Source organism: Pavona decussata, unplaced genomic scaffold (assembly GCF_977016875.1).
Source record: "Pavona decussata unplaced genomic scaffold, jaPavDecu1.1 SCAFFOLD_191, whole genome shotgun sequence".
Lineage (NCBI taxonomy): Eukaryota > Metazoa > Cnidaria > Anthozoa > Scleractinia > Agariciidae > Pavona > Pavona decussata.
In genome coordinates, this window is record NW_028145600.1 from 874,640 (window position 1) to 898,829 (window position 24,190).

The 24,190-nt window shown below is 39.0% G+C and overlaps 3 protein-coding genes across 4 annotated transcripts; all 3 read right to left on the reverse strand.

The window, feature by feature from the left end:
• Positions 1-616: 616 nt before the first annotated feature.
• On the reverse strand, positions 617-8,249 carry LOC146462161 (uncharacterized). Its single transcript, XM_085086050.1, has 2 exons — positions 7,899-8,249; positions 617-1,704 (listed from the first exon to the last, which is right to left on the reverse strand). Exons 1-2 carry the CDS (start codon positions 8,218-8,220, stop codon positions 1,217-1,219), a joined length of 810 nt encoding a protein of 269 aa, XP_084942176.1. The 5' UTR covers positions 8,221-8,249; the 3' UTR covers positions 617-1,216.
• A 416-nt stretch (positions 8,250-8,665) lies between these two features.
• On the reverse strand, positions 8,666-13,549 carry LOC146462162 (cytochrome P450 3A41-like). 2 transcript variants are annotated; one of them, XM_085086009.1, is made up of 3 exons: positions 12,854-13,549; positions 9,836-10,816; positions 8,666-9,781 (listed from the first exon to the last, which is right to left on the reverse strand). In XM_085086009.1, exons 1-2 carry the CDS (start codon positions 13,350-13,352, stop codon positions 9,843-9,845), a joined length of 1,473 nt encoding a protein of 490 aa, XP_084942135.1. In that variant the 5' UTR covers positions 13,353-13,549; the 3' UTR covers positions 8,666-9,781; positions 9,836-9,842. The 2 variants fall into 2 exon arrangements, with proteins under 2 accessions (XP_084942135.1, XP_084942134.1); XM_085086008.1 differs by having other exon boundaries at positions 8,668-10,816; positions 12,854-13,548.
• A 2,304-nt stretch (positions 13,550-15,853) lies between these two features.
• LOC146462163 (dynactin subunit 5-like) lies at positions 15,854-24,156 on the reverse strand. Its single transcript, XM_085086027.1, has 6 exons — positions 24,015-24,156; positions 23,812-23,880; positions 23,290-23,408; positions 21,887-21,998; positions 19,744-19,846; positions 15,854-16,664 (listed from the first exon to the last, which is right to left on the reverse strand). Exons 1-6 carry the CDS (start codon positions 24,060-24,062, stop codon positions 16,564-16,566), a joined length of 552 nt encoding a protein of 183 aa, XP_084942153.1. The 5' UTR covers positions 24,063-24,156; the 3' UTR covers positions 15,854-16,563.
• Positions 24,157-24,190: the final 34 nt, after the last annotated feature.

Genomic DNA, 24,190 nt, shown 5'->3' on the forward strand with positions numbered 1-24,190 from the left:
AATTTCTAACAATTTGACGTCAAAGTTTGTTGTCAGAGTGGGGGTTCCCTTTAACAAAGTCTCATACCAGTACAAGAATCAGAGGCACCCAACGAGATCATTTAATCAAAATGCTTAAAACGTTTCCTGCGTTCAAGACGTTTTGTAGTGTTTTAAGGGCATATCTGTGTAAGAGAGTACAGATTGATCTGTTCAGATGCTTTATAGCTGAAAATGTAAGTTGCAGGACGTTTTAGCGAACGGGATGTTATTCCCCAAATTTACGATCTTGTTGGTTTTACAAAGTGCTAGCTGACCTTATTTCGCATTTTTAGCGACATTGTTGCCCTTCCGGAAAACAAGAGGGATTGGTTTTACAGTATTACGAAATTTTGAGCTGGCATTTTGTCGAAGAAGACTTTAGATTTCTACAACTAACGCCGAATTTCGGAGGCGACTGATGCCCTCCGTGCAGTTATCCACCGAAATGAACCAATGTTACCCTGAAGAATGCAAACTCAAGGGACCTTTGTTCTGTAAATTTCTAGATTTACACGAACACTAAAACCCTGTCCAGCTTTGTTGGAAAGATAAAGGAACGTACGTGCCAAGTCTGGACAGAGCCCAATCATCGTCATCATCATCATCATCTTTATTGAACTCACATTTAATCAGAGCTGGAAAATTATATCAGTTTGTCGTTAGGTATCGTCCAAACCAAACGTCTGGAATGGTTGGTCGAAAGGACAAATGAATGAAAGAACAATGATCCCAACCCTAAAAACCAATGCTGGTTATCAGGGTCCAGTGAAAATAGAGGTGTTGAAGGGTGTAGGTCTATTGAGAAAAGTACCGTTTGACTTGAGGAAAAATGGTCACGTCATTGAAGTCACCTGTAATACATGTACCCGTAATATGTCTTGTGTCCCTATTGACTGTCGCAGATGGAAAACCCAAGATGAATGAGAAAAATCTGAACAATTTACCAAAATTAATGTCTGCAAGAACACCTGCTAATTATAAACAAGGCACAACATTTCCAGTCTTGTCTGTCTGAGCCGAGGGTCAATGTTCATTTCTTATTTTCATTTACCACGTCTTATACATGTTCACCATCTACTGATTAGTCTTACAAGGTGTTATCTTTCACGTGAAATTCAGTTAAAAGCGACTTAAAACGTCTGGATCAAGGAAATTTCTATTGATTATCATAAAATTGCAGCTGTTTCTCAGCTGCTTATTTCTTTGAACACCAACAAATATCAGTGATGTATGGCAACTTGTAGACTTCCGTCCCTTGTAAATCAGGGTGATTTGTCAGGATGTGTCTGATCCCAGCTTCCACCGCTACCTTTTCCTTCTCACCGCTCTGACTAATCGCACTGATACACATGATGACGGACACAATTTTATCCATGCCGCCCTCCAGATATGTTCTAAACTCGGTGTTTCTTTCCACCGAAGTAAATTTCCCAGAGTTGTCTAAACTTTCTTTCCAAAGGAGTTTTCTGGGATCAGGAGGCATGTCTTTCTGTCTGACAAATGGATCGACTATATCTTGCATGGCTCTCACCCATGGTACGGACCAGTCTCTATGGTTCCAGATCATTCCATACGTTCCTCCAGGTTTAAGGACGCGACATATCTCTGCCACTGACTTTTCACTGGAAAACCAGTGAAATGATTGGGCGCAGATGATTACTTGGACACTCTCATCTGGAAGGGCTGGAAAAGTAAAACAAGAAAGCTTTTTTAACCGTGCCACTTTGCCCCAGTCTACACCCTTAAGATTTTTTTAACTCCCCCCCCCCCCCCCCCCGCAACTCCCACCATTTTGCGATGCTCAGTGGGAATGTAACTCATATCCCCGAGCGGCAGGTCAATACTGACACACTTTCAGTTGGTAAGGTTTTGTAATGCAAACGAAATATTTGTTGTCTCGTGAGAAACATTCAATAGACCATTTCCGAGTTGTTTTGAGCCTCATTATGAAAGCGAGGTTTAATGCAAAGTTTTTGTTATGGAAATTAGTTTTCATTCATATGCAGATAAAATTAATTTTCATATGGAAAGTTTTGCACTTAGCCTTGCTTTCATAATGAGATTCACAGCAACTCGGAAATAGCCTATTGCAAATACTTCATTTCGCATGGTTCCAGTGTGACTTTAGCCCCGGCTAAGCGTTTTAATATTGTTACACAACATTAGTTAATTCAACAAAGTTACAACGTGTTGGCGGGGCCTTACACGTCATGACATCGGATGTTAAACCTGTTGGAAATCTGTATTGTGCACTTCCCTGCATTGTCCACGGAAAGACAGAGATCATGTACGAAAAATAGTATTTATGGTCTACTGATGGCTCGATCTTGTCAAGGCAACTCGAAAAATGGATTAAATGGCAGTGCGTCTTCTTAGTAATCGGACAAATGACTTATGCATAAGGTTCAAAAGAAAAGCGAGACGTGATACATTATTTCAAACTTGAAAGTCACATAGAGGAATGATTTTATCGAATAGTTATGGGTTTTTTTTCTTTCTTTCTTGTTGGCTACGATTATGATGTTAGTTGTTTTTTTTTTTTAACAGCTTTATTGACCATCACACATGTTAAATACAATAAATTAAACAGCCAGAAAGAAATGAAAAATATGTGCAAAGTGATTTAAAGTGATAAGGTCAAAAGGGCAGGTGCGAACGGGACGCGAGGACCCATGCGAGGCACCTCCCATGATACAAATAATAATTAAAACACGAACAACCAAAAGACGCTAAAAAAACTAGAGATGGCAGGAGCAGGATCGTACGATTGACCAGGCACAGGGATAGAATATGTCAAAGTGATTTTGCAAAAGGTGAAACATGTGCTCAGTAACAAAGTTGCGGAAGGAAGCAGTAGTTGAAAAACTGGTAGGGGGTGATACAGATATAGTTCCAGAGCTTAACAATACGATTAAAGTATTAAAGAGGCCTGAAACGTGCTAGTTTTACATACAGGAGTTTTAAGGTTAAAAGTATTACTTAGTCTGGTTCGGCCGTGAGAAACAGGAGAAACAAAATCGTAAACATTAAGATCAGTAAAACCTTTCCGACATTTGTAAAAAAAGACAAGATCTTTGAGTTCGCGGTCAAATGTCAGAGGAAGAAGTTTTGTAGAGTTGATTGATATAACCGTCTGATTGTCGTAAACTATCTAAATTGAATGAAACTATGTTCATGGACTGTCCATTTAGTGTTATGTTGTCATTTTTAAGAGGCTTGTGTGGTGGACTAGCTCGAGGGAAATATGTCGAGGGCAATAACATTTCATTGTACTACTGTTATCAGTTATTGTCTCAACCCCACTCTCCTATTACAATCAATTCTGCTACCAGATTCTCAGGGGTTATTCAATATCGCAGTTTCCGCCCTAGTCGTATTGAGCTGATCAGGAACACGCTCCCAGAATAGCTCGGCTGGCTCGATAAACGTGATTAGGTCTGGGAACGAGGAAATATTCGCCCAAAATGAGCGAAGAAACCCGAGCCAACTAAAAAAAAAGTTACCGTTTCTTGTTCGTTAATATAGATTCGTCAGGCCCAGCCAGGGGTTTTGGGTATACGGTATCTTGGGGCTTTTTATTTCAGGTATATGGTATTCTTTGGTCAAAATTCGGGTATTAAGTATTTAGTTTTTCCTGAATTTTAGGTATTCGGTATATGATACAAAAATTTATAATTCATTCTTCAGTTTTATTATGGTTCTTACGTGCGAGATGCTCGACGCGACAGCCCCCTTCTCCCCCCCCCCCTCCCCCCTCACAAAAAAAAAAAAAACAATTTTTAAAAATTGCAATCTCGTACCCAATCAAAGAATAAAAATTCACAACAAACTTTGTCACAAAATCAAAGAGACAATGAACAACCAAACAGGGCGGCTACAACAGAAATGTTGACAGCCTCTCCTGACGCTGTTCATGTTGCCAAAAGTGACAGGGCATCATTTGCTAACTGATATCGTTTTGTAGATGGCAACCGCATAAATCTTGTTCTACTTCGAACTGCACGGGTAGATCCAAACTTGAAACATTTGCTTATGCCTCACTTATCGCTGGCTGCTTGTCGTAAGAGAGACCGAATGGACGTTGACACTGTGATAGAAATCTGTTCACCAGAAGTTCAGCAGGGCCTAGCAAATGCAAAACTCATAGTGCAGACTTTAATTCCAGAAGTTTACCGTATTTATGAAGCTAACAAGGAGGGAGTGTTAAGAAGTCCAGTGTCAGTATGCCCAGCATTTTGGGGAACAATTCTTATCTCAGACAAGGACAAGGGAAAGATCTTCTCGGCACGCTTACATTACCCAGTAGACGTTACAGAAGTTGTTTCCGGCTTAAACAACCACGCGGGCATTGCTTTCAAAGATGGCCTCCTTTTAATTTCATGAGCTTGGAGAGAAACGGATTGCCTGCTGTGATCTCACTGGAGAGTACTTCCTAAACCCAGAGAAAATGAGTGTAAAACAGCTGCGCAAGGCTTTGAGTGACCGAAAACTACTGCAACAAAAAGATAGATCAAAGAAGTCAGAATTACAGAAAGTACTAAAAACCTGGATACATGAAAATAGGAAAAGTACAACTGTGGAAGATGGTACCCAATCCTCCAAAGTGCACGTCGTGTCCATTTGTAAGAAGCCTTCGATAAAGCCCACTGCCATTGTATTTCCCTCTTGTGAAAAAAATCAAATTTGTGTTGCTGAAATAACAGGTGAAATCCAGTTGATGACCATGGTAACTGATGGACTAAGTGTCACTGCAGACATCATTCGTTCTGTAAGTGTTGGCGTCAACAGTATGTTTGGAGTAGCTTGCAAAAACAGTGTTGAATTCTATGTCTCTTCGTCCGCTGATGCTGGGGGTCTGTTCCTAGTAAACTTTCAGACAGGGCACTGTGAACGTTTGCTGTCCAATGGCAGTGAATCATTGAAGCAAGCCCATGGGATTTGCTCAAAGTCAGACGGAAAAGTTGTTCTTGTGGATAGAGGGGCCAGCAAAGTCAAAGAATTCGATGTCGTATCCAAACAAGTGACTAACCTCGCTGGATCTGGTCACACTGAATCAAGAAATGAATGTGACTTAACTGCGTCTTTCTCGCAGCCAACAGGGGTATGTTGCGAGAAGGATTCACACTCTATTTTCTCAAGAAAATACTCAATGAAACTATTGAAATAGATGAGGGGGAGTATTATCTGCTCCTGGCCTTGTTGAATGGGTCCACTGAAGCTGATGAAGAACCTTTTGCTGAGAACCACTTTGAGGAACAAGGTGACGAAGATTAGATGACCACGGACGTTGGTCGGCCGCAAAAGAAGCGAACGAGGGCAGTGAACAACGAGTTTCTCTTCTACTAAGATCTGTCTTATTCATTTTTAGGTATTTAGTATTCTGTTTTAAAATAATTTTAGGTATTAAGTATGACACATTTTACGATTTTAAGGTATATTGGTATCTTGTGGGGAAAATATAGGGTATATTGGTATCCCACTACCCCCCCTGGCCGGGCCTGATTCGTGTTGACTTATGCCGAAAGTCTGTTGAGTGCTTTCTTGTCCGAGCAAAACCCAAGCGGGTTAGTTAAAACCCTTTAAGCCCTAACCGTGATAAGCATCAAATTTCTCCTTGTAATATGAATGCTTATTCAACCCCTGAGGTTATGAGAATTAAGGATATGATCACCCAAGGTGAGTTTTCTTGATATTTCAATAACTTCTCCCCAGAACTTTTATAAGAAGAGTATGGGGACAAGATAGGAGAACTTCATCTTTGATATTAGGGGTAAAAGGGTTAATAAATATTGACTTTTCTGACAGCTTCTCTCTCGGTTTCTTTTGTACTGTTTCGTATTTGTTATTTCTAGATGGAGATATAAACAAAGCATTCACTTTCCCTTTACAAAGTTTGTGATGTAACGCATTTTCCTGACAGAATCTCACTTTCTGAGACAAAAACTTGTTTGTTCACTGTGGAAATGTATGATCTTGATCATTCCCAATGTTTCAGCAATCATTCATTGTAAGGTTGTGTTTACATTAGCACCAAAACCTTTCAAGTGAACACGTTTAAATAAAACATGTTTCACACCTGGTTATAAAATTTAAGTGTAAGAATGGAACAGGTTAAATTTGTTAAAATTAGATTTAAACCTTGGGGGGGGGGGGGGATGGAGGTACAGCTGTACTCCCATATATAAGCTAGATGGGTATGTGCCACTGTGAAGACTACTCTTTTCAAGCAGTTTAGTCTGGGATAGGGTATTGAAATCAGAGAGTTTTGGGGTATCATTTTCCAGAAAACTGATTAATTGCTTGAAGGATTTAGTCTACACTAGGTTTCCCTGGAATTGACACTTAAAAATGTGTTTTAAATAGTTGCTGTTGTTTTGGCTGGACTGTGACGGTGACCTAGTTTCTGGAAAATAGTGAGTCTGGGATAGGGTAGGGATTTTTGGTCTTAAGTCTAGTATGGGGTTGAAAATGCAGCTGAACTTTGTCTGGTTGAATCATCATTTAGCCAGTGCATCACCTTATGTAATCATTTTTCACAGTAAATGAAAAATGATTCACTAACCAACAGGCTACAATGTTTCAGCCTTATTAGTAGTAAGAATGCTGTTTAGCCTTTCTCAAGCAAAACTTAGTGAAACTTTTGTTATTTATTTCGAGGCAATTAAAACTAGAAATCCATACAATCACACACCACTGGATAAATTTGTCAAGTCTGGTCAGTTTTGACTAAGTTTACAGCCCTCTGTGGTTAGCTTACCCAATGGAGAAGCTGATGGAATGTGCATAAGATTAAATGTATCTTTTTATAGGTATGACAACTGAATAAATTTTTGCAAGAGGTAGGGGGGAGGGGTTGGCCCATAACTATATTTTTAGTATTCCTCCCACAAGAAACTATGAGAGGAGTCTAGTACAGGAATTGTGGGTTTGCTTATGGAGGCAGAAGCAGAAAAGGGGGTAGAGGACGGGAACAAGACAAGAGTGCAGTATGTGCACCTGGTTGCCCTCTATCCTCCTCCTTTCTTGTGCCTGCCACGTGGGTCTACAAAATCATTTGCATGAATTCTGCAAGTGAGCACCCTTCCTGCGGTGACATCTTGAAGGGTGTGGTGTTGGCTTGTCTACTGGCTGGAAAAAGGTTACAGCTGCATTGGCTTGTAAAACAGAGGACTGAGCAGACAGTTTGCACTAAAATAGGATTAGTGTTTAGACAGGATTTCCTGAGAGGGAGAAAAGGAGGGGGTTGGGGCAGGCAGGCTTTTAGCTAGAATTTGGAAATAGGCTCTCCAAGGAGCATATCTCTGTTAAACCCCTTCATACATACTAAGTCCCTGAGGCCAGTTTCTTGAAAGTCCCAATAACTAACGGGTCCGGAAAGCTGTTGTTGTTTAGACCTTGTTTACATTCAAGATCGAGGTTTCAATAGTTTTGCAGATAATATGATAAAACTATCAGTTAACAAAACAACATGGCCTGGTTTGTTAGCTAGGATCCGCGCTTTTATTCTTTAGATTTTGATTTCAATGTTTGATTTCACGCCTGTAAAGTTACCGGGACTTTCGAGAAACGAGCTTCTCGAAAGTCCAGGTAACTTACCGGGCCCGATAAGTGAAATTGGTGATTAATGTTTTTAACAGAAGTCAATTTGTGGTAGGTTTGAATACTAAATTTTCAAATCTTGAAATTCTATGAAAAAACATTGGCCAGGTACCATGTCTGTAATCACTGTGTAATCGGCGAAAAAACGTTTAAAAATATACCTATCGGGCCCGATAAGTTACCGGGACTTTCGAGAAACGGACCCCCTGTCCGGTTGGAGTGGCACATCACAATAAAAAAAATTCCCCCAGAACCTGGCAGCTTACATTTTTACTCACCGATGTTTTCTGCGGGAAAATGAAGCATTTCTATTTCCGGAACAACGCGTCGAAACATATCGCACATTGCCTCTGACGAATCACTAGCGATTATTTCGACATTTGCTTTCTTTGAATCCAGCACTTTGACCATCGCTCGAGTAAATTTTCCCGTTCCCGCCGCGATCTCCAAAACTTTTGTTGGTTGTTTGCTGTCTGATGGTAACACACCGATACAATTAAGGAGATATTCGACTGATTCGCTCGAGTATTCTGGTCTCCCTTTCTCGTACAAAGATAAATCTGTCGTGAACTCTCGCAGACCATTGCTGGCGTCCGCCATGTTGAAGGACCTTGAAGGGAATATCACGTGGAACTTGTAACTAAATGGAAAATCTGGAACGCGGAACTGGGAATCCCCACCAGACTCTTTCAATTCCGAAGCCGGGTTTGTTTTTCTTGTCTGTCTTATTTAATTACAACCTTAACGCATAACATTGAAATCAAATAAACATTTCATGACTGTTTTTCCGTTTGCCCAACCAACCTTGTTCTCAGACAAGGCCTGCGGGTGTTGTCTCAATATCGCCCCTGCAGGTTCTTGTTCCTTTATTGCATATTTTTTTGCGGGTGGGTAGTTTTGCAGACATACACAAAAGAGATGATATTCATTTTGTCTTGCAACCCATTCTGTTTTCGGAATGGACAGAATAATTCTGTTCATTTTGTGTCCGAAAGCAGAATGAACACAATACAGTTTTTCCGGGGAAGGTTTTCAGGTTGATGGGAATAGCCGACATTGCGTTCTTCTGGGAGCTGATGCCCTTTCTATTATGTTTTTCCCAAGCAGGAGTAAAAATAGCTAGTAAGAGTTTTCCCAAATAAGGCGTCCTTTGATTTTCTTATATGTTGTCGACACAACCGCACCCGCCAGTTTCCAGAGGACGGTATCTTTCGAGCTTTCAAAGGATTTATTTCCAGTGTACCACGAAGTGATCACCTTAACTGCTTGGGAAAAGACAAACAATCTGACAGACAAGCGAAAAGAACTCACCTGCTTTAAGTTCTAAGTATACTTACTGGGATTTATCAGTTAGTTTTGCATTTAATAGAAATATGTTCCCCGCATCACGAGTACAGTAATATTTCAAGCTCACGATATTATAATGTCGTAATGAACCTAAATTCAGTCATAGTTACACTGGTGCACGTTCCTTTACATTTAAGCTAAATTGCCAAGGGCCACCGCAAACTTCATGTCCTCAAAACCATACGACGTTGAAACTTCGACCAGTGTCGGTACAATGGAACCCGATTAAATAATGCGTATTATTTTGATGGTATTTCGTATTTATTTGCTTCTAAATCTTTTATTTGTACATAGTTTTCTATCTATATTATTATCAGTATTAGTTTAATGTATATGTATATTATAGTTTTAGTATATTGTTGTGCTCAGGGCTCCCATTGATAACAGACAGCTTTTTGCATCTGAAGGGGTTACCCTGAGCGTTATAAATCAATAAAGGTTCTTCTTCTTCTTCTTCTTCTTCTTCTTCTTCTTCTTCTTCTTCTTCTTCTTCTTCTTCTTCTTCTTCTTCTTCTTCTTCTTCTTCTATTAACCGGGGTTCTCTGTATTTGAATACCGCACATATTACATAGTATCATGGCGGTTAACAATTGTTCTATGGAGTAAGACTGGACGTCAGCATATAAACTTTTGTAGCATGTGCAAAATTCAATAGAATTTTACAGTAGGGCTAATAGTAGGACTAATTAACGTATCGAAACTATATCAAAACAATAATAAACTGTCCGCCATTTCTAAATATAAAGGTCTATGAGTCTGATAACTTTTCAAACAAACAGTGTTTCTGCCGAGGGGGCAAAGGCCGATAGTTCTGCTTTATAAAACTGATGCAATGTTCTTCATCCACTCCAGGGAAAACTTGGACCACATTGAGCCTACCGAGCCATTATTTCCAAGAGTATAGGGTCACGTGGCTGCATCAAAAGCACGGACCGAAACCTCAGTTGGGATACTGTATCTGCAGCGCTACTGAACTTGACTTTGGACAGTATTTTGAGCATCGCGATCTTGATCTCTAGCAGGGCGAACCGAAACCCGATGCATTGGCGGGGCCCCATACCAAACGGCATGTACGAGTAAGGCACTTGCTTTTCCTTGTTCTCTGGGGAGAACCGGTCGGGGTCAAACTTCTCTGGATTGGGCCATAAGGCTGGGTCACGGTGAAGGACATAGGGCGGCATGAACACGTCGAAGCCACTTGGGATCGTAACACCATTTATGGTACACGTCTCATTGCATCTCCGGTGGACCAAAAACCCAGGGGTATACAGCCGAAGAACCTCGCAGATCACCTGGTCGAGATAATCCAGGGTGTTGACAAAGTCGTATAGAGGCACGTCCCCACGTATTTTTATAGCCTCGTCGATTTCGTTGAGGAGTTTCTCCTGAATTTCAGGGTTTTTAGCGAGGACATACGCCATGGTGGAGAGCGTGCTTCCTGTCGTCTCAAATCCCGCCACCATGAAGATGACAGACTGGGCAGATACTTCTTCGTCGCTCATTGTTTTCCCTTGAATTTCCTGTTTCTGTGCTTCTAGCATCAGTTGCAGCAAATCGCTTCGACTGGGCGTCTGTTGAGCCTTTCGTACATCATAGATTGCTCGAGCCAAGCTTATGAAATGGTCAGTGTGATTAAGAGGGCTGATGTTCAACTTCTTGCTGAGATAATCGGAGAAGGGAAACATGGAAAAAGCGCGCACCCACAGGGGTGTGCTGAACACAGTTTGGGCCTTGTGTACTGTGTCTGAATCTGGTTTGATTTGGATATCAGCTTGCATCCCAAACGCTGCGGATAGGATGACATCCAGCGCAAACAAACTGAACAGAGGATTAACGTCTACACTCGCTTCTGTGAAAGTAAGAGATATAACCTAGTCGTTAGGAATGAGACGACAGTCTGACATAACGTTATTAGACAAAGTGGGTCTTATCATTTGCATGCTTATGGGGAAGTTTTCAGAGCCGGCAAGTAACTGATTTGCGCGAAATGACAGCTAGGACAACGAAGTGACTCTCTTCACCTCATCCTCTCTTGCTCGCTTAAGTTTCGTTTTGTTTCCCTCAAAAATCTTCCAAACATACATTTTTGCTTCCCAAACTGACACCTTGGATGCTTATCATTTACATGGAAAACTCGGAAATTCCAGTTGGAAAATCAAATGGTACGCATCATGCCATTTGGAGTACTTCTGAAATTAAGGGCTTCTGGTCAAAGTGATGCATTTTTATTACTCCTTTTGGGATTTACAGCTGATGTTCATACATTTTGCATGTTGTCCATCTTTTGTTAAGACAAGCTAAATCATTTCGTATTTATGCCGAAAAATTTCCCATCCGGGTTGTTTGCGTAAATGGTAAGCACCCCTTGCTTCCTAAAAATATTTGCGCCTCAATATGGCCTTATTTAGCCAAGATTATAAATATCCTTCAAATTTCCACGATTTTCCACGGCAACTAAATTTGCCAAGTCAGCAAGACCCGCATTTCCTAAGAACGTCTATTTTCGCTATTTCAGAGGGCCAGCGAACATTGTAAACACCCCCCAAGGTGATGATACTTGTTGCGCACAAAACCAGCATCGTGAACGCTCCAACGAGATCTTTCAGTCTCTTTTATATACAGAGGCATTCACTTCGCCGTTGTACAACGTCCATACAACGGCGGGGTTTCCATCTGTACTGAATATATAAGTTGTTTAATTTACATATTGCGAAGTTGGCGAATTTTTACTCGTTCTGTATATTGAAACAATCGCATAATATGTGTTTGTCTGATCACCGGTGCCATTTCGTTCTAAAAATTGAAAAGTATCAACCATGGAGTCTATCCTCGTCGGTAAAGAAATTAGGGAGCAATCGGCGAATAGGCAAGAAAACGGTTTAGAACTCACTACAAACACCTCACACACAAACACCTTGTAGAAGGAGCAAGGTTGGACAAGAGAGATCCTCTCTTGGGTTGGACCGATACTAGTTTTTTAAATCGATCCGATACCAGTACGATATTTTTTCGATATCTATGTTTTGACGTCATCGTAGATTATTTGTTTTGTGACGTACGTTCACAAATGAATAAGATGTAATTTAAGGGTCGAGAACTCTTTCTTTCGGGTCCACAGTAATATTCTCCATTCCGGTTCTAATCATGCAAATCGACATCCTTTTCGAATAAAAACGGTAATTTGCCTGTACAACTTTTTAACTTTCCTTAGCGAGATGCTTTTTTCGGAGCGACAACTCTTTCTTTCCAGTCGACAATAATATTTGCCATTCGTTTGATTCGTGCGAATCAACAGGTTATGGTAGAATAGTAGCAATTGACGGCAAACAATGAAATATCTCTAGTGTCTCTAATGAGATGCATTTTTGGGTCGCCAACTGCTCTTAGGTTTAAATCGACAATTACATTCTCAATTTGTGTAGTTCGAACGAAACGACAGCCTTAACAACGGCAGATGGTGAACACACTGAAATACTTCGATAGGTCTCTAATAAGATGGATTTTTTTTTGGTCGATTTAAACGTCTTCTACTTCGTGCGGGCAAGCGACTGGCACAATGGAATATTTCGATGGCTCTCTAATGAGCTGGTAATCCCCGACCAATGTTATTTTAATGCCTTATTCGTATCGACTGAACCTTTTTTTAGGTCCAGAAAACTTGTCTATCCGTTCAGGTCAATAACTAAGTCTTTCGGACAATATTGACAACCCTCTTCTACTTCGTCAGAATCGTTAGGAAAAAGTAACTATTGCGGGAATAATAAAGGACTGTATTAAGTGCATTTTCTTACGGTAGGTACATAACGCGGTAATTGGGGGTCCACAATCGTAAAAGGAAACAAAAATGAAAGATGATGGAGTAACTATGTAAGTAGCATATTCTTACCGGTGTTTGCGGAATCGATCAGTTTTCCAGCCAATATATCGGCAGCCTCTTCCATTATCGGAATGACCTCTTTCAGCTTCATTGCACTAAAGGTTGGCGATAATGTTGTGCGGATTCGCTTCCACTGGTTGTCCTTGGCGATAAACAGAAAAGAACTCATTGGTGGATTCACTTCAGGAAACCATCTGTTATGGAACTTGGGGAATTCTTTAATGGTGATCTGTTTGATCATGTCTGGATCTGCTACGACGATAGTGGGCCGCCTGCCGAAGCCCATCTTGTAAACGCGGCCGTACTTCTGGAAGTATTCCCACAGCATACTGTGCATGCCTCCGTATTTGATAACATCGGGGAGATTTCCAAGATAAGGCCACTGACCTGGACCGGGAATTGGAAGGTCTTTGAGAAGAGAGAAGCTAGCCACTCCGCGCCAGTAGATGAAGAATACGAGGAGGCCTAGACAAATCGTCCATATCATCGAGTTGTAAAATTCCTCCATAATCACTCAAGAAGGTGAATAATTGTAAAAAATATATTTTGTTCCCGACCAAACTTAAGAAATCTTGGATACTGCTTCGATTCGTCAAGTTTGTAATAGGTCGTGACCAGCCAATTGTCCGCCTTTGAAACTCGTCAACTTCAAACTGGTAACTTAAGCGTCGTAGTGAACCGAAACGGAAATTTGCCTACGCAATCTCGGCTTCATTAGCATGTATTTTGAAGAGTATCGTTCTCCCACGTTTTTTTTTTTCCAATTTTTTTTTCTGAATGAGACATTGTCTTGATAGCGTCATTTGACTACAACAACCAAAATTCATTCCGTTTTCCTTTTCAAATTCATAAATAAATGAATAAATAAATAAATAAATGAATAAATAAATAAGTAAATAAACGAACGAACGAATGAATGAATGAATGAATGAATAAATAAATAAATAAATGAATAAATAAATCGATAAACGAACGAACGAACAAACGAACGAACGAACGAGCGAACGAACGAATGAATGAATAATTAAATAAATAAATAAATCAATCAATCAATCAATCAATCAATCAATGAAAGCACAGTCATACAATTAATAAATGTTGTAAGAACAGAAATTCAAAATGGCGACAAGGCAACCAATACGAAAGCAGGAGTATGATCAGACGACCCATTACATTCCTATTCTTTAATATCTCTTTAGGATTTGCGAACATATATAACTCAACCTGACTAAGAATCTGTAGGGGTGGTTCTGTACTAAAGCGTAACAACCTGCACCCCTCAGAAATGGTAACTCTCTACGGTGGCCAAATTACCATATTTAACTCTGTTATAAAAACAAACATTCGCTTCCACTCCCCACTGACGCGGCACCACAATTTCTTAAGAAACTAACCCCCTTATACATTTCCAACGACAGGCGAACCGTTTGGTTTGTTCAGGCCATGATAAGCCATCAACAGTTTTCAGTGCAGCCTAAAGGGGAAGCAACAAGGTTAAATAAAGGTTACACGGTATATTCTCACACCTCATCACGTACCTAAACCAACAGAAAAAAATGTCCACTGCATTAAGTCAACAAAGAGGGGTTTCCATTGACTTCCTATAACTTAAAACTTATAAAATGAATTAACCAGTTTCCGCCTTGCTGGTATATCAGATGAGAAGTGCTCTCGGTTGACAGATTGTCCTCAAAATCTCACAGTTGCCCTTGAAGATTTGCTCCCACCCAAATGCTCTCTCTTCAGACTCTCTTCCAACCTCGCGCATTATGCTCCGATAACCAGTAACCTCCGGCTAAATAACGCAAAGCCATAAATCAGAACTTGCGGCTGGCAAAAAACGTGGCCGCAAGACATGTGTAAGCAAAGTCACCAGTGGCTTGGTTTATTGTTTGGTTTCGCTTCTGATGGGTTGAAAAGGAAATGTTCGCTCTGATTGGTTGAAGGGATAAGCAACATTTAGCCATATTCAGTTGCTGTTTGTTATAAAAGGGGAAGTATCATGGTTTTTCATATCTTTTGGTAAAAATTATGAAATAACACCTTCAATCAGCTGCTAAATAATTCTAGAATGACGAGAGGAAAGAAATATACTCAATTCTTGAAAGGAATAACTCATGCATGATCTGTTCTAGCGCATTTTGGAAACAAAAAGGCGAGAACTTGAAAAACATTAGCCTACCATTTTTCAAGTTTAATTCAAACCGGCCTACTCTGTCTCTGGCCAGAGGCACTAATCGACAGTTTTATTGCACTGGGGTGATAATTTATAATAAACTTGACAATTATTTCGTTGTTTCTGCTGACAGACAAACATTCTTGGGTTTTGAAATGACAGCAAATTTCCGTGATACTTCCCCTTTAAACAGTGCCTTAAGCCGGCGACACATGCACCTAGCGATTTTATACGCCGATCGCAGTAAATTTCATCGCCAGCGAAAATCGCAAGCGATGCGGACACACCTGGCGATTTTTTCGCCGATCGCGACGATGTGGCACTTCAACCTCTGCCTCGTTCCCAGACGTCTCTCTCTCTCTCTGCACGCAAAGGACGGCGCTTCGTCACCAGTCGCTCGCGTTTCGCGCTCGTCTTTGACCAAAATGTGAAACGAAGCGCCTGCTTCAACCTTGTTTCCGGGCTCCATCGAGGAGCATTTTGAAAAGCCGTGTGATAAAATATCCCAACCTGATTAGTTGACTTTACTGGCGATGAGCGTAGAAAATCGCGGAAACGGGCACACTTGGCGAATTTAATCGCCGATATCTGACATGCCAGATATCGGCGATTTTATACGCCGATCGCGGCGACCGGCGAAAATCGCTATGGCTGCACCGGGCACACCTGGTGATTTTATACGCCGATCACGACGTAATTTCTTGGTTGCCCTGTGCCAGTAGGCGGCAAAAGGAACCTCTGCCCGCAGAGTGCCCATTTCGTAACTAAGCCTACTTAACGCTCAGTAACAAATTCATGGGTTAACTTTAGCACTAGTAACATACACTGCAGAGTTAATTCTCTGATCCATCATTTATTTCATTTTGCCTGTCTTGAGCACTCAGTGCTTACAGCTGGAAACCAAGTATTAAAGTTTGAAGTTACAAAGAAGCAACATTTTTTTTAAAGTTAATTCATCTAAGTAAACTGTATAATGCTAGCAACATTTAGAACTAAAAATTAATTGACACGCTGGTTTTTTTTTCCATAGTATAACTTTGACTAATGGGATGTGTAGTTGGTCTTGGGTGACTCTATTTGTTTAACACTCATAACTATAGTCAAGTTGGAAAAGTGTGGCTTTGACCATTTCACAGAAATTGTGTATTGACCAACCAGACAGACCAAACCTCAATGGTAAGGATTACAACCATTTCAGCTTGTGTTTTCGGATCAGGATATACATGTATCTGCTTTTTTCCTCATGGCAAAGTAAATGTTACAGAGTTCACATTCCACATTTCTGTGAACAGGCAAACAAGAATGGCCAACAACAGCATGACCTATGCCTTTAGCTTCAAGTAAGGTTTCCATCAAACACTGTGAAAGAACCTTCACCTAGCAGATTTCTCCCTAGTTTTTCTTTCAATGATATCTCTAGTTCACCTGGTTCACTAGTTCATACGTACACCCCCTACATTTATGTAAGAGAATCGAGTTTGTAATCTTGACATAATTTCAACTAATTGGAAAAAATTGCCTATGACGTACTGTAGTCTGTGGGTCATTTGTCTTCTTTAATTGGAAGGAAATGCTGGTAATAGTCTTTTGTTCTCTCTGTCATTAATTCCTGCATACACTCAGGCAATTCTGCTGTAAAGACACCTGAAAATAAATAAATAAATAAATAAAAAGATAAATGAGTACCAGTAAATGCCATATGGCACAAGACGCAATTATGAGCTCAGTATTTGGTCAATTTGTGTGAAATTGGCACAACCAAAAGATCATTGAAAGATCTATAAATTGAAGGCGTAAAATCTTGGCCCCCTCCTATACGAGACTTGATTTACCACCCCTCAAACGTTTGGATTTTTTTTTCCTTTGTACGTTAAGGGTCCAGTTGATATCTTACAACAAGCAATGAACTGAGAGCTGTACATTAAGCTATAGTTTATATAGTATGTACCACAAATAGGAAAATTTTCAATGTTTTTCTTCTTTCGTTTTGGACTTTTCTCACTCTAATATGTGACCTCCTCCATCTCTGTTGGTGTGATTTATAGCACACTCCAGAAAATACCTTTTAAATGGTATATCACATGTGGTCTCCCAGTTCATAGTTAGCGATTTAGAAAAATTCGCCATTTACCTCGGACGGGAAAGGGTTAAAATAGTCCTGAATAAATTACACTGTAAATGTCTAGCTGGATTTTTGAAAATGGATCTGCTCAAGTCATGCTTGCATGAGAGTGCGGTATGAATTGTTCTTTGTCGTTCAAAAAATATCTTCAAAAACTCATTAATAATTCATAAGCCCATTGACCTATCAAATGGTCGATAAAACGTCACGTGCAGTGGTTTTAAAACCCGATAAAACCTCCTCCTTATTAGTATGCAGTGTTTAATGTTTTTCTCGTATGCTAATTTCCAACGTTCACAAAAGCATCATTGTTATGAACTCTCTTGACACATGCTTTTCCAGGAATGTTTTTAGGCCGTTCAAATACTCGCAGCACGTGTTTTATCGGGTCTAACTCACTGGCAGCCCATCTTCTTAATTCCTCTGGAATTCCAAATATTTTCTTTTTCCCTCTTGTTAAGGACATGAATTTTCCCTCTTATTTTGAGTTGAAGAATGGTTTCAGTATGCAACTGTTTTCAGAGAGAGCATTCATTTAGATAACATTTTTTTCTTGATCATTATAATCTGCTAACTGATGCCACAGAACACAAAAAATATGATCCCATTCAAAATGTACACGTTTATTTATGCTTTTTTAGTCACTTTTCAACTTTATGAATTATTATTTAAACAAATAAATCAAACACAAGGAAGAGTGTTTCATCCAATTTCCAAACATTGTGAAGTCGGTTGAAAAAACAAGGTGCAGCTGAGTTTTTATCTTTTAACCAACTTTGAGGCATTTGGAAATCTAATGAAGCATGAGTATTTTATATAGCTTCTCAAACCACAAATAAATTGCAGTGAAATTCAAAGCCAAAGTTAACCAAATTCTATGATAATCAAGATCACATTTCCAAACCTCCTTCACACTAGTGATTTCATTTGTTTATCATTCATGAATCAAGTTAATAAGTTTGGGAAAAGTAAAACTAAAATTACTTTGCATGACAGTAGCATCATTGAAGATTATAACAAATCGCTATACAATGAAGACCCTGGTATGATGAATGATATAACCCTGATATAATGAACACATTTTCCCAGTCCCTTGCAGGGGTTTCATTAGAAGCTGGCAACTGGCAAGTTCCGCTGCCTACTTTCTACATCAGCGCCGCCTACTATTGCCATTCTATCTGCCAATTCCGACCTGTTTTTTCCTGAAATGGGAAGCAAATTCAATTGGCCAATAAACAGTTTGTCTCATTTTTATCTATTGGAAAATTGTACATAACATGCCAAGCAGTTAAACACAACGTGATCAACACTTATTGTTATTTGCTGTTCGGCACGTTAAATGGAGACCATGAACAAGTGATTTGTAAGAAATCTGTCTTATCTATTGTACTCAATTTGGTTCTCAGAATGCTGGAAATAGCATTTCCCTGCTTCCCGATCTCAAAATTTTCTGCACCCCACTAGAAGAAGAGCCCTTATGACCCCAATTGTCACATCCAGCTACTCTACAACAACCATCCGTCTACTTCAAATTTTATTTAATGTCACTGTTCCGTTTAGAGTATCCAAACACACAAGCTTTAAAGAAACGTAGAGCAATAAACTAAAGTAAGGATCACTAGACACGTTTGGCATTAATTTGGGGGACACCGCTCGGCGATTGGCGTGACTGGCGACTTCTATTGCGTGACCATTTTAAGGCCTCACTTCTCTGGCACTTCCAGCTGCACCTAGGCCAACAACAACAAAACACAACAATGCACTGCAACAGCAGCACAGCTAGGCCAGCAACGCCACTCCACGAAGAGTATTGGCAGGTCGCAAAACTAGAGCGCTACATGCTGCCATCTAGGCCAGCAATGCGCAAACCTAATTAACTGAATGACCCATCATGCCTCAACTATCTCACCAGCGCTGCTGGGTCGGAGCAGAGTATTGGCAGGTCAATATTACCAAAAGTCATTGAAATGAACTAGAGAACTTAGCTTGGGGAAGTCGCTACGCAGACTTAACCGAAGCGCAAACGCCGATATATAGGCATCCCCAAGTTTATTTTTTATATCACAGATCAACCCCCAAAGGGAGAGAGGGAGGGTACATTTTTTACAGCGTAACAGTAGATAAAACCACGTCGTAACCAAGTGTGACTTAGAACCTTCTAACACACATTTAAAGCTAGACAGCGTTCAATGTCAGGGCCAATGGCCAGGGTTGTACTATGCTTATGATAGACTTTGCATCATAGCAAACAAGACATGAATGCACCATTTACTGGTTTAGCCATACAGAAAAAGCGAACTAACTTGTCTCCAGACAATGTCGCAACATATTACTACGTGACTATTGACCAACGTGACAATGATACAGTGATAAGTCTAAAGTACAGTACGTAGAGATGCCCCCCGGGGCTACGGGCGTAACGTTCCATTAACTGCGTTTTACAATTGTATTGTAAAACTTTCTGAAACCCCTGCCCTTGGCATTTGGTTCTATATTGGGGTCCCAGTGTATGTGTCTTTTTGTTTAGTAAATGATTTAGCAAAATAAGTTACTAAAATGACATCTGCAAACTTATGTAAGTTATAACCGACAATAACTTACCCGGGGACCCAGAGTAGAGTGTGAACGGTGGAACAACAGTTTCAGGAGGAAGGACAGTGTTATCTGCGATGGCACAACAGTCTTTAAGCACACTTCGGCGACCCTTAAAAAGACAACAATTTGTTTTCTCATCAGAAAAGTCACTCAGTGTTATCCATATAAATGAGATGTCTCTCCTGTCTCCAGGTAAGTTGGTGACATAATATTCCAGATATCAGCCCGGGGAGTTATGGCGAGATCAAACATTGGACTTAGAGATTATGCAACGTTAATCATTTGATTAGTGAATTATTACTCCAAAAAAGGCATATAATATATGTAAATAATATAGTATTTTATTGCATATATATTTTATAATTATAATATTATAGTATTTTATTACATTTAGATTTTTTTGGGGGAGGGGGGGGGGTTTGGATTTTTAATTTTTTTTTTTAATTTTTATAACTGACAGATGAGAGCAGTAAACACTTCTCTTTTAGTAAATGGGAAAATCAAAGACTCAGTAGTGAGCAGTGCCAAGAACGAAATTAGAAGAAAATTAATGAATGCTGTAAAACAATAGCATCTCAAAAGCAAGGAGGCCAATTGGGAAAGGCATACTAATTTGTTAACGGATTGTCGGAGAAACTAACAGTAATTGTTGAAGAGCGGCACTAACGGATCCCACTTCTTCGAAGTAGGAGCTTGTTTATAGGATTCAATTTTAAATTGGGACTCGAGGACCGCCAAAAACATATTTAGCTGAGGGACCTTGTTACTGGTTTTGCAGCGCCATATGTAATGTCTGGCAGTTAGAAAACAGAAATTCAATTGAAGAGCAAACTTTGTTGTGTCCCGCTTTAGGCCCAAAAAGACTGCAATATCTTTCAAATAGTCGTGAGGTATAAGTTCACATTCAAGCAGTTTTGGATATTTCTTTGTAAATTTAGGGGTACAACTTCAATACACGGATTTGGTTCTTCTTTGTTGTAACCCTTTTGAAGTTTTTTTTTCTTCTTCAGTTGTTATAAACATTATGATAGGGATGTAGCTAAGAAAAACCTCAGCAGGCTCATTAATAAAGTAACCCCAGTGGGCTCTTTTGGACTGGCACCTTATTAGCCTCAAGTATTTGTGTTCCGTTGAAATTTCAGCCAGCAAAAAGATCTCTTTCTGATGATGAAATGTGCCAGTAGCTAGCTCTTTCACTTAGCAACATACATATAGTGGCTTCTGTAGAGTTTCAGGTATGCCGGTTTAGAGATCACATCTAGAACAACTTTAATGATAATTCACTCTAACTTATATACCGTTGACATATAATTATTCATAAATGTAATCTAAATGTCGTGAATATGACACATTCTCGTACTTATTTAAATTCCCGCTCATTAACACATTATATTGTTATTCACGACATTACAGCTTCCTATTAAGGTACACTTGCAATTGTGTACCTAACATCATTCATTCTAAGAATTGTCTGTAGCATCATAAAACATATACAGTGTTACTTGTATGAAGCTGGAGGATTTTGGATTTTGTGTAAACCAATCATAAGTGACAATTATAGAGTATAAAATTCTGCTTCAGGTCTTTGGTTAGCAAAAGCAGTCATGCTTTTACAAATGCGACAAGGTAGCAATAAAAAAATTATTATAATTGTTTCACCTTCAGTAAACCTATAATTGTTTTTAGATAACTACTGGCTCTAGCTATAGACAAATTATTTGAAGTTATTAATTTAGGTACAGCATAAAAATTACAGCGTTGTTGCATAAATTATAACAGGGATGAAAACTAAAACTTTTGCAATTCCAAGCCAATATTTGCTCAAGTCATCACTTGAGACACATGTAGTTAGAAACCCTTCAACTACTTGCACAATACAGTAATTTAAGCACCACTTGCCGTCAGAAAGGCAGTCAATATATCAAACATGATAAGGAGTCTTTCATCCAAATTCCAAACACTGAGAAATGAGTTAAAAAAATGAGGTACAGGGGAGTGTTTTTTTTTTTAAACTAACTTCAAGGTGTTTGGAATTCAGATGAAACACTCTTTTGATTTTGTTGAAAATCAAAGCAGAAGTGATTTCCTTTGTTTTCTTTATGAATTAAATTAATAAGTTTGAGAAGCTGTGTTTCAAACTTGTACTTACAATGACACAGTTTTTTCCAATGTGGACATAAGATCCAACTTGGGCAGCATTGACAACACAATCCTCTTCTATGATGACATGATCTCCAATATGAAGAGGAAAGAATGCCACTCTACCAAGAAATATATGGTATTAAAAAAAAGTTTTTAAAAAAATTAACTGAAGTACAGATGCTTCCAAGAACAGTCCATATGATCACTGTGAACAGCATTTTTTAATCTTTACATCATCAAAATTAAATATTATTGGTGATAAGATAGATAAATAGATAATTTATTTCAACATTACCCAGCAGCCAATTGGCCAAATTGTGTAATTTACAATGTAAATTATCTCAAAAATAAATTAGAAAAGTAAAAGATTAACAAAACACTAATTAATAACTTCTACATAAGGTGAAAATAATGCTCAAATAGCCAAACTATTACACATAAAAGTTAAATCAATTACACATTCCAACTCAAGCAAATTGCACGAATAATTAATTGAAAAACAGTTATCTATAAAAATAAGCGAAAAAACGGAACAATGTTTCGGTGTCATCCTGGCACCATTATAATCAAGTAAAGAATGCAACAGAAAAGATAATTTACACATAAAGTAAAGGTGTGAAATAGAATAAATTAAATTAAGACTAAAAGTAACTGTCCGGTGTTCATTCAGAGAGGTGTTAGTCTTAATTTAATTTATTCTATTTCACACCTTTACTTTATGTATAAATTATCTTTTCTGTTGCGTTGCATTCTTTACTTGATAATGGTGCCACGATGACACCGAAATGTCGTTCCGTTTTTTCGCTTATTTTTATAGTCAACTGTATTTCTAAATTTATTCTTATTAGAAAAACAGTTAGTATGTAACATTAATTCAAGGAGCATCTAATCATGGTCGATACATGGCAACACATTCATATTATCATCACGTTATCCATAATTATATTGAATATCTTCAATGATAAGGCTTGTATACATGCTAGCAATTGATGATCCAGAAGTATCAGAGAATAAATCCCGCATGTATTTTGACACCTGATCTTGATTGTGTAGTTCCAGAAAATATCCATACTGCCTCCACGGAAGGTTATTGGAAATTCCTAGGGGGAGGGTGGTCTTAAAAGCCAAACTTTTAGAGGAAAAGTATGAAGCTAAACTGGAATTTCCTGGGGGGTGAGGGGGTGCAAAACAAAAAACTTTCCGTGGGGGGAGTGTGGATATTTTCTGGAACTACACATTTGAATTTTGATTGACGTGGCAGTTTCTTTGAGATAAAAATCTGTTCAACTGCAACAGGTTTTCTTAATTGGGCTGACTTTCATTTTACTAGTTTGCCGTAAGTTTGGTGTCAAAATACATTAAGATAAATTAGGCCAACCTATAATATGAGTAACATTTAAAAGCACAAACCCTTTGCTAAATTTCTTGAATGGAGGCCTAATAACAGTTCTTTTGCTAATCACACACTGTCGCCCTATTCTCACATTTGCAAGATCCCCACGGAGAATGCAATCTGATTGAATGATTGTCTAAAAAAGCAAGAATGGTAGTAAACTTTAATGTAATATTGAATTGTCTATAACTGTACCCGTATATACACATACAAATTATTCAACTCTCACTGTGACTCTTACTGATGATAAAAATTTATTTAAATGAAAACTGTTTATTAGAACACAACACACTCTACCACAGTTGTTAAGACCACACAACGAAAAGTTCTTTATAAACTGCTCACAGATCAAGTTATAAATTCGCTTCATTACGTCAAAACGACATCCGATATGCCAGATATTTTAGAACGTCTAATAAACAACAAACTTTGTACATACATGCATGTAAGCTTAAAATTATAATCAGCACATTCATGTACAACTGTATTTTTTATTGAAGTTCCAACATCATGTGTAAGACAAGAATTGTTCAACTAACCTTTCCATTTAAAACTATGTTTTGACTTCCACACAGAACGGACTGGCGACTGACTTTATTTCCAGATGCCTAGTAGGACGGCATGTGTAAAAGAACAGTGTTTAAATTACCGAGGGAAATTAGAATTCGAAAGTCCATTTTGAATGCCCAGTTGAATTTTCGCCGCATTGAAGCAGATTGAAAGTACAACTTCCCATACTTACGGTTTCTATGTACTCCGCTTTGTTGTAATACATATCTTTCTGCTCCATCGTTAGTTTTTTTTTCAGATAATTGTCTAATTTTTTGTTCAATTCTTCTGCCAACCTTGACCTACATTTCGTCAGGCAGTCATAAAACGCCAGGCAACCCGATCGTGGTAAACTGGGGTCTAGTTTCA

What these genes read in the sequence shown, in the direction of transcription:
- LOC146462161 (XM_085086050.1), bottom strand. Translation starts at nt 8,220, where the DNA reads ATGGCGGACGCCAGCAATGGTCTGCGAGAGTTCACGACAGATTTATCT. An exon ending in TTTTCCCGCAGAAAACATCG is followed by an intron (nt 1,705 to 7,898) that starts GTGAGTAAAAAT and finishes TTACTTTTCCAG; the next exon opens with CCCTTCCAGATGAGAGTGTC.
- LOC146462162 (XM_085086009.1), bottom strand. Translation starts at nt 13,352, where the DNA reads ATGGAGGAATTTTACAACTCGATGATATGGACGATTTGTCTAGGCCTC. An exon ending in GATCGATTCCGCAAACACCG is followed by an intron (nt 10,817 to 12,853) that starts GTAAGAATATGC and finishes TTACTTTCACAG; the next exon opens with AAGCGAGTGTAGACGTTAAT.
- LOC146462163 (XM_085086027.1), bottom strand. Translation starts at nt 24,062, where the DNA reads ATGGAGCAGAAAGATATGTATTACAACAAAGCGGAGTACATAGAAACC. An exon ending in AAGCGGAGTACATAGAAACC is followed by an intron (nt 23,881 to 24,014) that starts GTAAGTATGGGA and finishes CCGTCCTACTAG; the next exon opens with GCATCTGGAAATAAAGTCAG. An exon ending in ACATAGTTTTAAATGGAAAG is followed by an intron (nt 23,409 to 23,811) that starts GTTAGTTGAACA and finishes TTGCTTTTTTAG; the next exon opens with ACAATCATTCAATCAGATTG.